This window comes from Culex quinquefasciatus, chromosome 1, assembly GCF_015732765.1.
Source record: "Culex quinquefasciatus strain JHB chromosome 1, VPISU_Cqui_1.0_pri_paternal, whole genome shotgun sequence".
In the NCBI taxonomy this organism is placed as follows: domain Eukaryota; kingdom Metazoa; phylum Arthropoda; class Insecta; order Diptera; family Culicidae; genus Culex; species Culex quinquefasciatus.
Window position 1 is genome coordinate 69,686,902 of NC_051861.1, and position 13,798 is coordinate 69,700,699.

The following is a 13,798-nucleotide window of genomic DNA, read 5'->3' on the forward strand; positions in this document are numbered from 1 at the left end:
ATATTCAGAAAGGTAATTGATTCAACTTTTCAATAACATTTTACAAAACACACTTTTACAGGCTAAAAAATAATAAAAATAAAAAAAGTTGGATTTTTATTCAAAATTTAGTTTTTTTCAACTTTGTTAATGGAGCACTTTTTTTGTATGCATTTGTGCGATCTGAAAATTTTGCAGCTTAAAATTTGAACCATGTCCTAACTTGTCTCCAAATTTCAAAGCGCACTTATGTGCAATTTTTGAGTAATGCCATTTTGAACATTTTGATTCATGCAAGATAATTAATGATTTCGCGTATACGCTTGGTTAAAATCACATTATTTACCTGCGGAGGCAGAAATGACGTACCTGCTATGTATGTTTTGAAATTGATTTGATATTCATGACTTTGTTGGTACTTAGGTACGTTTAATAAAATTAGAAATTCCTATTTTAAGTATTTTACAGAAACGATTCGTCGAATATTCATATCAGTTCGTTGTTGTGTTCTTTTGAAAGTATGGATAATAATACCGTAGTGTCCCTGTACGATATAACGAAGCACTATTCTGAAAACGTGAGAACTGCTTTCGAGTATATTTATAAGAATTACAACATGATCAACTCAGGGAAAAACCACAGAGGAAAAACTACGCATGTTGTTCTGTTATAGCTTCAAAACGAGGTATACAAAAGCCCATAGAAAAAGTTCATATTTTAAGTGATCTAACGACAATCGGTTACATAGTGATTTTTATTAAGAAGAATTTATCGTGGAAATCGTGATTTTTGCAAGTGGATCATCAAAAAACGTGGACGAGAATGTGGCCTCAAATATATGAAAAAATCGAAAATTAAACTTTTTTTTGGAAAAATATCAAAATTCATTTGTTTTCATTATACTAAGTACAAACAACACAAAAAAGTCACAAAAAAGCAAAAAAAATATTTTTGGCCGCTCGCTTATATGGAAATACCCCATAGTGCAATGTTGAGATATCGTGGCACCCGTTTTTTGAAACTGCTCACTTGAAATTGCTAAATCTCGGCAGCGATGCAACCAAATATCTTCACATTTGTTTTGAAAGTAGGTGAAAATGTAGGGGAACTATACCCTTTCTCAGCCTATTTCTATTATCGGCCTATCAGCACTTTGATCATGAATTACAGCTTTTATAAAGTGTTTTTGAGTGTTCCAAAGTAATAAATAGCTCAAACAAAAGTGAGCAAGCAACTCTCCATTGTTGATACATCTGAAAATCTTGATTTAATAGCGGAAAACGGCAAAAGTGATGAGAATTGGTCGAACGGCTTAGGGTGATTAAAATGGGCATATTTCCCCTATATTTCAATGCCATGAAAAAAAAAATTAAAAATAAGTTGATGTGTGTGCTCATACTAACCTCTGACTTTTTTGCCGATATACATGTATATAACCCCTTAAAGTTAGTTGCAATGTACGACAAGCCTACTAACGGACGCAAAAGGACGAGGCCTAGAAAAAATGCCCTTGACAAGCTAGTTTTCATCTTTTATTTTCCAGTACATTCATTTGATTTCCTTTGAATTTGAAATACATCATATAGGTTTCCTTTGTATAAATCTCAAATTAGTTTTTGATTGAATCATAATTTCAGATTTCCTTTATTCAGTTTTAAAGTTAGATTAACGTAACTGCTCATGTCATTCAAGTTCTTACTTCCCCGTCCCGATCCCCTATATCTTCCGGTGGTGTTCATTTTGTATGCAATACTAGTTCCGGCCACTACCCTTTTTCCACAAGAAACCGGACTTGGATTGACTTGAGGCCGCGTCCCCCACCTTGCTCCGTAAAACGAAAACGAGTATCCATAATGGCCACGCGTCGCCTCTGATTGTGAATTAAAGTTTCAAGTTTGCAAAATTACTTAAAAATGTTCTTGACAAGTTACCTGCAATGGAGCAATGCAAAAACATGATGTTTTACTTGAATAGTATTGATTTTCGCACAGTGTCTCATTGTTCCCCAGCTGTCTCATTGTTCCTGCCAAGAGAGTTATCTAAGGCCGTGCTTACGCACACTAACACGGCATTTGTTTTACTGGACGGGTACCAAATTTAACCTCAATCTTTTTCGTGTACATACACGCAATACATGAGCACGTAGATAACTTTAGTGCGCCTACAATGAGACAGTTGTATTTATAACTCTGGCTGTAGACACCAGATCGATCTCACATTTCGTGCTTGCCATTTCATTAGGGCACATAACTTTTTTTAACCAAGAGTGTGTCCCTTTCACACCTTATGTAAACTGTCATTTGAGTGAAAGAACAAAAACGAAAATCAATAAGTAAAAACAAGAAGAAGAAGAAGCTGTCAAATCAACCCGTCCATTCCGTTTCGATTCCGTTTAAATTCTGCTTGAACCAATTTGCGGCGAAAACTCAAACGGAACCGGTTGTTGCGTTTGAAACGGAATGCGGTTTAAAATCTAAAACCACAGACAAACAGACGTAAATCTCTTTTTTTATTCCATCAGTCACGAATATAACGACTGCTTTGAATTTGAATGCAGTTCTCGTACCAGATTAGGGATGACGCTACAGTCAAGGCACTTTTGAAATTGACGTTTCAGCAAGCGCTCAAAAATACTCGTGCTTTGTTTTGGTTCTCGTTTGTGCTCAACCGGTGCCTGTATAAACTTTTCTTCAACATAGTCAACGTTCAGGGAGCAAAATTTTCTGCTGCATTCGTCTTTTGACCACAATTCAACGTGTTTCCTTACTTCTAGAGCAACGCCCGCAGGATCTTCCTCGTTTGAGCCTTATTGGTTTGAGCGATATGATGCTTTGGCCGCAAATAAATTGAATCTTCTGCACCGTTTTTGACAGTTCGCTCCATAAGAAATACATTGTAGAAAAAAGCAAAAACTGCTCGAATGGAAGTGCTCCATTGTTAGTAAACAAATTCTCCTTACTATCACTACTACACAAAAATCCAATAACGAGCTCTGTAGCAACGAATTGTTCTAGTATTGGGCATCAGATTGAGCTAAGTGTTCACTAGTTTGCTCTTTTTTTGGTGATCGATGGATTTTAGAAAAAAATGTTCAATGATTTACGTCTGTTTGTCTGTGCTAAAACGAACACTGTTTAGAATTCGAATCGAACTTTTTTCGCTCAAGCGGAATTCTAAACGTAATTCAAACGGAACGCGCTGATCGGGAAGGGATACACTATAGAGTTATCTACGTGCGCATGTATTGCGTATACGTACACGAAATAAAGTGAGGTTAAATTTTGTACCCGCCAGCAAAACAAATGGCGTGCTAGTGTTCGTGAGAACGGGCTTAGATAACTCTATTGTTTACAAAAGTTATGTGCCCTTTTGAAATTTTAGGATCCATTTTATTCAATGTTAGAACCGAGGTTAGAACCAAGGGGCTGGAAACTCTAATATTACTTAAGAATATTGAGTATACTAACGATATTCCAGTATACTTGTTAGTATACTAACCGAAAATTCAACCGAATCTTTTGGAATGGCTTAAGTCATATTTGACTAAGCGCGAACAAATTGTTCGCTTCCAAAATATACTATCGGAATCAATTCACGTCACCTCTGGGGTTCCGCAAGGATCCCATCTAGGACCTCTTCTTTTCATCTTGTATGTAAACGACATTTCCTTCATTTTGAAAAAAATTAACGTACTTGTATATGCAGACGACATGAAATTGTATATGGAAATAGGAAATGCCAACGACAGTCATGTATTCCAAAACGAAATTAATCTTTTCTACACATGGTGTAGTAAAAGCCTACTCCAATTGAATGTAAATAAATGTAATTCCATTGCCTTCAGCAGAAAACATGAAACACCAAACATAACAGTATTATTAGGAAACCAACCAGTAGAAAAATGCAAAGTAGTACGTGATCTAGGTGTCATCCTAGACTCACAACTAACTTTGTAGAACACTATAACACAATAATAAACAAGGCAAAAGTACATTAGGCTTTATAAAGCGCTTTGCATTCAACTTCCAGGACCCGTATACTATTAAATTACTCTATATAACGTATGTCAGGCCACTCTTGGAATACTGTAGTATCGTCTGGAATCCATACTATGCCGTACACCAAGCACGTATTGAATCTGTCCAAAAACAATTCTTACTGTACGCACTACGTAAACTTAACTGGACTGCATTTCCTCTCCCATCGTATGAAGCACGCTGCATGCTCATAAACATACAATTATTACAAGAACGTCGTAAATTTGCCATGCTCTCTTTCATCAACGACATTATTTCTCAACGCATACAGTCAGCAGCATTATTGTCAGAAATACGCAATAGTATTCATGAACCAAGCCGTACTCTTAGACATTCACCACTTTTTAGAATAACTGCATACACGACAAATTATTTAAAAAATTCGCCATTAAATCAAATGATGCGCTTTTATAATGAAAATTCACAGTACATACATTTCGACATGTCTAAACCGGAACTACGAAAAAATCTATACAATAGAAATAATATCTAGTATGTAAGAAAATTGTAAGTAGTCTACATAAGCTTGACGAATAAACAATATTTGAATTGAAAAAAGAAATAATCTGTTAGTATATTAAGATACTCTCAGTATATTGGTTAGTATACTGGCGATATGTAAAGAAAATAATAAGTATACTAACATATATTTTGATATACTGGTTAACATAATAACTATAGCTCTAAGAGTTTCCAACCCCTTGGTTAGAACACATTAAAAAAGAAAATTCTGTAATTCTGTAATTTCGGAATACATTCGTCCGGCTTCTGCTGAAGATTCATGCTATCCCATGTTGCATGTTCGAGTGTAGACCTACGGAAACCCTTGCCGCGAGGAGAGGTGAGTGAACCAGTACACGAGCCACCTACGACATAATTCCTCGGGCGGCCCAGGTCAACTCGAAGTTACCCCAGGCACCCCCAGTGCAGGACACATTGGGGGTAGAAAGCGGATAGAATAAGCAAAAGATCAAAGCAGGCCGCGAGGCATACTTTTAAAGTGGTATCTGCAAAGAAATTTGTATTAACAAAAGGGTCAAAAATAAAAAGGCGATACTAATTAATGCTTCCTGCGACCTTGGAGGCCTCTCGGTTGGACATATAGCCGTGGACACCATGCTTGGTAGCAATCCTCGTCAGTCGGTGTGGTATTGATCACAGCTGGTGTTATCCTGCGGCTGCGTAGCAAGTCAGATGCTCGCTCATTCGGTTTGAAACGAGAAGAACAAAAGAGAACACAAGAAAACATTAGATTCTGATAGTGAGTTTTACACAGATATAAAGTGTAATATAATATTAAATATATTTATAATAATATTTTCACTTTATGATTATTTATTGACACTTTATTTATTTGCTTTCACTGTCACTTTCACTATTTCTTCGGGTCGTCTAATTTTCGTTCTTTGAGAAGTCATTTACAAAACTAGATCTAGGTGTTAATTTGTTTCGTTTATTTTGGATCTAAAGTAATCATCACAACGTCCTTCCTTAACCTGATACAAAGTGTTATACTAACAGGCTATCGTTTCCAATAAATTACAAATTACAATTCGTCGTGCTCCCGTACTTGAAGAATTCCGCATAACTAATCATTGCTGGTTAGAAGTTTCATGTCGAACATGTTACAAACTAACACAACAGTGACACAGAAACAGAATTTCTCAAGCACGGACATTTTTACACGACCTCCCAGTGAATTAATACCGAGCTTCAACTATTTTTTTTGTACAACTATTACCTAAAATGCCCAAAGCAGCTCAGTAAAACCATAGATTATTAATCAAGTAGATGTCCCACTAGGAATTTGCTCCATATACCCAGTTGGCGACACCCCTTTAGCGCTCCGAGCGCCACCACAGTCAAGTTACAGGTACTAAATTGCTAAACAAAATCGTAGCACTCTGCCCTTTTCGACCTAATGTTTCCTGACATCAAAAAATGCCACTAACTTGCTTTGTTTTAAAGGGTTTCCATGATACCAACGGAGGTGGTGGCTGTTTGTGGCGGTGAGTGAGTTGCAACAAACGATTTTCGAGAGGCGTAAACAGGGACTCTGCCGGGAACCGATGGTCCGTTAATGGTAAAAACAGCAACAAGGTTTTCCTATTTGATCTGTACAATTTAGAAAATCGTGTTCTCTTTTCAGTGAAGTCTGCACCAGCAAACTGGTTGCGCCAATTCATCGGATTCGCGTCGTTGAAATGTTGATGTTCGATATAAAGGACCAGGAGTTGATAGCGAAAATAGCGATTGACAAGGCCGCCACAGCAATTCCCACCCCATGTGTCGTGTCCCAAACAACTTGAATGCAACCAGCCCCGTTCCTGGCAGAGTACCTCAGGCCCAAATAAAAGAGAAGTCGCACAAAGTTCAGTTATAATAAATAATACGCACAAAGTTCAGAATAATAAAAAAAATAGATTTTTATTTTATTCCCAAGAATTTTACATTGCATAGTATACATTTAAACCAATTATGTTACACACAACTAGCAGTATTGGAACATGACGGTGATTTACTATCGTTTCGAACCAATTCAAAACATAGTTTCAAGATGCACTATTTTACGAGATCAGATGCAAAAGACGAACATTTCCGGTCAGGTTCGCCGTCGCACCTGTAGTTGAACACCGAAATCTGTTTTTTTTGTACAGCTGCCAGATGATTTGGGTAATCACAGGGCTTCTGTGGCAGGAGAAGCTTCTTTGGCGGGGCAGCATTTGTTCCCTTGCTTGTTCAGTAGTCGAGGTCTTAGGTTTGTCCGGATGTGTGACTGAACGTTGATTGCCATCCACCATGGATGGCTAGACAGACTTCCGCTTCATCGTTTCCGAGTTCGCTTTCACCATCACAGTTCTCCGGAATCTCACTAAGCTGTGATAATCGAAACAATCTTTTTGATGGAGGATTTTTTTGTTATTTTTATTCCTCACCTGCTTTCTTGAAGAGCACAACACTTTCGATCTATTGACTGGAACATTCACGCCGCTAGAATCTGCATGGTAGAAACGGCACAACCAGCAAATTCATAAAACATTTGCGAAGGATGCTAAACTACCAGCAAAGAAAACGAAAAATAAAAATGCCTTTGTTTTGACATTTCTTGGAAACAGCAGATGCTAGTCGAAAGTTGCTTGGATATACCCACTGAGCATTGAACTGAAACTGAGGAGGATTTTTCTCAAACGTTCCCAAAGGGTAGATTAGTACCTGTGAATTGCCACCAGGTGTAATTTTGGCGTGGCGGTAGTGTCGCCAGCCCCAACAGCGGAGTGGCGTATCTATACAGGGTGTTTGGTTCATGGATGCGGATACTTGGTGGTTGCCTAAAGGACCCCGAAACATGAAAAAGTCTTCTACGGTATGGTCGAATTCTCATCCTAAACCGAGTTAAGTAGAATTTACTGTTTTGAGGAGTTTCTACACTAAAATCGATTTATCTCATGATTGTGATCACGAAAAGCTTCGCTTCTGATTTCATGTGAAAGCTGAGTAAATTTCACGATAAAAAATGATTTTTGAAATTTTTTAAACATTAGTTAAGTCTGCCTACAGAGCCTTTACATTTTTTCCTTGCCCTAGTGTTGTTGGTTTTTTGCATTTATTTTGCGTAAATGGCAGGTAAATGGTTTGTTTTATGTATCAAAACGATGCTCCTAGATCCTCTCTACAATTCTCTCTAAATAACCATTTCCCGAATTCTTTTCCTAAAGCCGCTATTTTAATTTTATTAATGAAAAAAAATCGAAGCCAGAAAACCTGATATGGTACCTTAATAAATCAAACCGACGCCTGACAGAGCATCGCGCAAAGCATACTTGATCAACGCGCGCGCGGCCGCATGTTTGCTGGAAGGAGGGTGACAGTAAGAAAACAAACCACGTGTGCCCATCGCATTGTGGAAAAAAGTTCGTTTCAGAATTGTTTTATTACCGCAGGTATTTTGTCTCGCGTTCTTTTGGCAAACAGGTTAAAACAAAAGTTAAGGGACGGCTATTTAAGGGAAAGAAGGCGTTAATTATTAAAATGAGCTAAGATGCAATAAGTGCGGCATAGGGTCTCGTTGAAGGATTTCCACTGTTGTTCAGTGTGCGAATCGTTTGATCCAACAATAAATAATTAAGCTGATTAAACCAAACATTTTAAAAAATCCCATTGACAATGCAAATAAATGTTCAGTTCGCAGGAAGTAGATACTTTGCTTTTTTAGAGTTCTACTTTTTTTGCATTACAAAAAGGATAAGTTGGATTGTTTCTTGCGTACATAGGACAAAAGCATACATTTCAATCAAGCACCAAATGTTGGCATATCAACACCCTTTTGTTTATTTAAAACTTTTGAAAAGGGTTTTTAATTGAATAGCTCAATCAAGACCTAATTCGGAATGTGATCTTACTTTGATAAAAATATCGAAAATTTCAAAATAATGGTACATTTATTTATTTTCTGAGAATTTAAGAATTTCAGAATTTAAGAATTTAACAATTTAAGAATTTAAGAATTTAAGAATTTAAGAATTTAAGAATTTAAAATTTAAGAATTTAAGAATTTAAGAATTTAAGAATTTAAGAATTTAAGAATTTAAGAATTTAAGAATTTAAGAATTTAAGAATTTAAGAATTTAAGAATTTAAGAATTTAAGAATTTAAGAATTTAAGAATTTAAGAATTTAAGAATTTAAGAATTTAAGAATTTAAGAATTTAAGAATTTAAGAATTTAAGAATTTAAGAATTTAAGAATTTAAGAATTTAAGAATTTAAGAATTTAAGAATTTAAGAATTTAAGAATTTAAGAATTTAAGAATTTAAGAATTTAAGAATTTAAGAATTTAAGAATTTAAGAATTTAAGAATTTAAGAATTTAAGAATTTAAGAATTTAAGAATTTAAGAATTTAAGAATTTAAGAATTTAATCATTTAATCATTTAATCATTTAATCATTTAATCATTTAATCATTTAATCATTTAATCATTTAATCATTTAATCATTTAATCATTTAATCATTTAATCATTTAATCATTTAATCATTTAATCATCATAATTTTTTTTTTTTTACCAAAACATTTCAAATCCATCTATTGGATAGCAAAAGATTTTATTGAAAGAATGTTTAATTCGATAAGAATTCGTGCATGGTGGTTTATCATGAATAAATTAAATAAATAAACACTTCCTTAAATAAATAAAATAAGTAAGCACTTCCTTAAATAACTAAATCAGTTCTTCCAAAAGTTTTTTAGGTTTCTTTAGAAGTTTTGTTATTCTATGCGTGCATTTTTTTATTTACTTTAAAACGAATTGCAATGTTTGAAAATGATTGAAAATATCAATTCACGTTTATAAACAAAAATCTCTCATAAAACGATTTTCAACATGTTATGATTAAAGCACAGAGGTAAGAAACCCTTTCTATTAAATTGGCTGATTTTACATTTTTATCAAATTATGATCACATTCCGAATTAGGTCTTGATTGAGCTAGCCGGGAACCATGGTGTAGGGGTAAGCGTGGTTGCCGCTCACCCAGTCGGCTTGGGTTCGATCCCAGACGGTCCCGGTGGCATTTTTCGAGACGAGATTTGTCTGATTGCGCCTTCCATCGGATGGGGAAGTAAATGTTGGCTCCGGTCTAAACTAGAGGTTAGGTCGTTAGCTCAATCCAGATGTAGGAGTCGTCTCCCTGGGTCCTGTTTTGGTGGAGTCGCTGGTAGGCAGTTGGACTAACAATCCAAAGGTCGTCAGTTCGAATCCCGGGGTGGATGGAAGCATAGGTGTAAAAAGAAGTTTGCAATTGCATCAACAATCAAGCCTTCGAATACCTAGTTTCGAGTAGGAATCTCGCAATCAAGAACGCCAAGGCAATGCTGTAGAGCGAATCATTTGAATTTTGATTGAGCTATTCAATTAAAAACCCTTTTCAAAAGTTTTAAATAAACAAAAGGGTGTTGATATGCCAACATTTGGTGCTTGATGGAAATGTATGCTTTTGTCCTATGTACGCAAGAAACAATCCAACTTATCCTTTTTGTAATGCAAAAAAAGTAGAACTCTAAAAAAGCAAAGTATCTACTTCCTGCTAACTGAACATTTATTTGCATTGTCAATGGGATTTTTTAAAATGTTTGGTTTAATCAGCTTAATTATTTATTGTTGGATCAAACGATCCGCACACTGAACAACAGTGGAAATCCTTCAACGAGACCCTATGCCGCACTTATTGCATCTTAGCTCATTTTAATAATTAACGCCTTCTTTCCCTTAAATAGCCGTCCCTTAACTTTTGTTTTAACCTGTTTGCCAAAAGAACGCGAGACAAAATACCTGCGGTAATGAAACAATTCTGAAACGAACTTTTTTCCACAATGCGATGGGCACACGTGGTTTGTTTTCTTACTGTCACCCTCCTTCCAGCAAACATGCGGCCGCGCGCGCGTTGATCAAGTATGCTTTGCGCGATGCTCTGTCAGGCGTCGGTTTGATTTATTAAGGTACCATATCAGGTTTTCTGGCTTCGATTTTTTCACCAATAAAATTAAAATAGCGGCTTTAGGAAAAGAATTCGGGAAATGGTTATTTAGAGAGAATTGTAGAGAGGATCTAGGAGCATCGTTTTGATACATAAAACAAACCATTTACCTGCCATTTACGCAAAATAAATGCAAAAAACCAACAACACTAGGGCAAGGAAAAAATGTAAAGGCTCTGTAGGCAGACTTAACTAATGTTTAAAAAATTTCAAAAATCATTTTTTATCGTGAAATTTACTCAGCTTTCACATGAAATCAGAAGCGAAGCTTTTCGTGATCACAATCATGAGATAAATCGATTTTAGTGTAGAAACTCCTCAAAACAGTAAATTCTACTTAACTCGGTTTAGGATGAGAATTCGACCATGCCGTAGAAGACTTTTTTTCATATTTCGGGGTCCTTTAGGCAACCACCAAGTATCCGCATCCATGAACCAAACACCCTGTATATATTTAGTCTATGGTAAAACTCACTGGGAGCGTTCCACAATTTAGCCCCATCCGGGGGGAGCTTATCCCTTTGTACCCTCGTGTTTGTTTCCTTTGAACAGTAGTCTAGGTAGTCCAAGAAGGTTCAGCACAAGTTTGAATCGAAAGCAATTGCTTGAACAGCTGAACGGATCAAACTATTGCTTCCTTGCTGAACTAAGTATGCTACTGTTACTAAGGAAACAAAAGGACAAAACATCATGATTTGATGTTCTAACAGATACGTTCAACTAGCCAGCTGCGAGACCCATCAGCCCGGCCGGGAACCAGTCCATATCTGTCGAGTACAGCATACGGTGTGGTTCACAAAATATCAAATACAGCAAACACAACACTAAGGCTATACATATGGGCTGGCGGGATGGAAGCACGTGGACACCTCCCCCCACATAAAAAAAAAAATGCAACAAAAAGCTCATTAAAACATTCTGAATTTCTGATGAAAAAAATTTAAAAATCGCAGAATGTTGAAAACCAAAAGTGTCTCATTGATGACAAGCTAGTCCAGACTCGATTATCCGAAGTCAAGTGAAAATTTTCACTTTCGAAAAATAATCAAACAAACATCCGATAGTCGTATTACATAGGTAGGTATCTAAATATTTCCAGCACTGACATTCTACGAAAAATGTATGATTTTCTTTCAAGCGCACAAAAAACAAGAATAAGAATTGCAATCAGGCGACTTTTAATGGCTTATTGAATTTTCCGTACTTGCCGGCTACATGACGGACCATTAGACCACCGATCTAGGATTTATTCCTCATAACCATCCTTAAGAGCATTGACTTCGGGGTTGTGGAACAGGCTTTTGCTTCCTTCTCCCCATGGGAAACGCTTGTTACGAAGACGCAGATGTTCGTATGGAATAAACTCAGCCCGGGGATGGCCGTGCTCCTCCTGGTGCTTCAAGTAAGCATTCAACATGCACAGTCCAACGGCTGGCATGGCCACCAGGAAGGAGAGCTTCTTCCAGATTTTGTATCCACCAGCTGAAAGGTTGGTAATAAAAGGCAAGTTACATAACCTGGACTTTTTTTTTCTTTTCTTCTCTTACCTTCATGACCAGAAACAGCGGACGGTCCAGAAACAGCACGACGGATCGCCGACTGCGAAATCGCACGGCGTAGAATTTGGTTGGCCAGCGACATTTTTTTTTTCAAAGCCCAAATTACTAGGAATGAAATTTGGTCAGGACTCTGCTTCAAAGTGCGATCTGTCGGGCAGAGCACTTTACAAATTTCACCCTTACCAAAAATCATGATTTTTTGAGTTCCAAATCCCACTTTCATACGATTTTTTAAGTTCAGGTACTAAAACCATAAAAATGGTTATATGGGTTGAACTGAAAAATTCGTATGAAAAGTGGGATTTGGAAATCAAAAAATCATGATTTTTGGTAAGGGTGTTTCAGCAAAAAGAGACAGATGTCAAATGGCCGACAGGCCGAGTAATGTTGCCAGTATTCTTGTTTTTTTTTTAATTTGAAAGAATTAACTCTAAGGGCATCTCTACCGCAGGAACCTAATTGCGTTTCAAAGCTAATTTGGCACCTGTGTCAAGCCCACCGCGGTACTTGTGCGAGAGCTAATTTAGGTTCGAGTTCATCCGTGTTCATCCGAATCTAAACAAAACTCAGGTTAGCTCCGGGATCTACCGGGAGCAAATCGTCTGACAGATGGTTTTTTCCAGCAAAACAATGTAATTAGACCAATGTGAGTTTGTAAACAAAGAGTTTATCATGCTCACGTCAGTAAATGTTTACATTAGGAGTGATGATTGATTTTTCTGTTTCAATTCTTCGAGTTTGGAGATATTTTCCTTCCTGTGCTGCAAGATACGCAAGAAAAATTACTTTTGACAATCTGGGGTGATGCAATTTAGTTTTTTAAAGTCAGATTGGGGCTATGTTTGATAAATTTTGGTCAACGCATTGTCGATCAACTGTCGGACATGCAAGAGACAAGTCATTTGTATTGAGTAAACAGCAAAATTCAAGCAAAACATTTTAAATAATCCAATTCGGATTTGAAAACATGCAATCCTGATCTTTAAATCTTAAATTCTTAAATTCTTAAATTCTTAAATTCTTAAATTCTTAAATTCTTAAATTCTTAAATTCTTAAATTCTTAAATTCTTAAATTCTTAAATTCTTAAATTCTTAAATTCTTAAATTCTTAAATTCTTAAATTCTTAAATTCTTAAATTCTTAAATTCTTAAATTCTTAAATTCTTAAATTCTTAAATTCTTAAATTCTTAAATTCTTAAATTCTTAAATTCTTAAATTCTTAAATTCTTAAATTCTTAAATTCTTAAATTCTTAAATTCTTAAATTTAAATTCTTAATTCTTAAATTCTTAAATTCTTAAATTCTTAAATTCTTAAATTCTTAAATTCTTAAATTCTTAAATTCTTAAATTCTTAAATTCTTAAATTCTTAAATTCTTAAATTCTAAATTCTTAAATTCTTAAATTCTTAAATTCTTAAATTCTTAAATTCTTAAATTCTTAAATTCTTAAATTCTTAAATTCTTAAATTCTTAAATTCTTAAATTCTTAAATTCTTAAATTCTTAAATTCTTAAATTCTTAAATTCTTAAATTCTTAAATTCTTAAATTCTTAAATTCTTAAATTCTTAAATTCTTAAATTCTTAAATTCTTAAATTCTTAAATTCTTAAATTCTTAAATTCTTAAATTCTTAAATTCTTAAATTCTTAAATTCTTAAATTAAATTCTTAAATTCTTAAATTCTTAAATT

At 35.3% G+C, this 13,798-nt stretch overlaps 1 protein-coding gene and 3 long non-coding RNA genes across 4 annotated transcripts; 2 read left to right on the forward strand and 2 right to left on the reverse strand.

Moving 5' to 3' along the window:
* Positions 1-4,793: 4,793 nt before the first annotated feature.
* Positions 4,794-6,451, forward strand: LOC119767039. The gene is made up of 4 exons (XR_005277284.1): positions 4,794-5,277; positions 5,820-5,889; positions 5,985-6,099; positions 6,166-6,451. It is a non-coding gene; the product is annotated as an uncharacterized LOC119767039 (long non-coding RNA).
* LOC119767040 lies at positions 6,418-7,167 on the reverse strand. The gene is made up of 2 exons (XR_005277286.1): positions 6,953-7,167; positions 6,418-6,893 (listed from the first exon to the last, which is right to left on the reverse strand). It is a non-coding gene; the product is annotated as an uncharacterized LOC119767040 (long non-coding RNA).
* Positions 7,168-11,486: 4,319 nt separating this feature from the next.
* LOC119767044 lies at positions 11,487-11,782 on the forward strand. Its single transcript, XR_005277288.1, has 2 exons — positions 11,487-11,623; positions 11,685-11,782. It is a non-coding gene; the product is annotated as an uncharacterized LOC119767044 (long non-coding RNA).
* LOC119767019 (cytochrome c oxidase subunit 6A, mitochondrial-like) lies at positions 11,702-12,293 on the reverse strand. Its single transcript, XM_038254257.1, has 2 exons — positions 12,094-12,293; positions 11,702-12,028 (listed from the first exon to the last, which is right to left on the reverse strand). Exons 1-2 carry the CDS (start codon positions 12,185-12,187, stop codon positions 11,793-11,795), a joined length of 330 nt encoding a protein of 109 aa, XP_038110185.1. The 5' UTR covers positions 12,188-12,293; the 3' UTR covers positions 11,702-11,792.
* Between the last annotated feature and the right edge of the window lie 1,505 nt (positions 12,294-13,798).

Bases quoted from the DNA above. Each gene is read 5' to 3' on its own strand.
- LOC119767019 (XM_038254257.1), bottom strand. From the start codon at position 12,187: ATGTCGCTGGCCAACCAAATTCTACGCCGTGCGATTTCGCAGTCGGCG. The intron at 12,029-12,093 runs GTAAGAGAAGAA...CCAACCTTTCAG, and splicing joins CGCTGTTTCTGGTCATGAAG to CTGGTGGATACAAAATCTGG.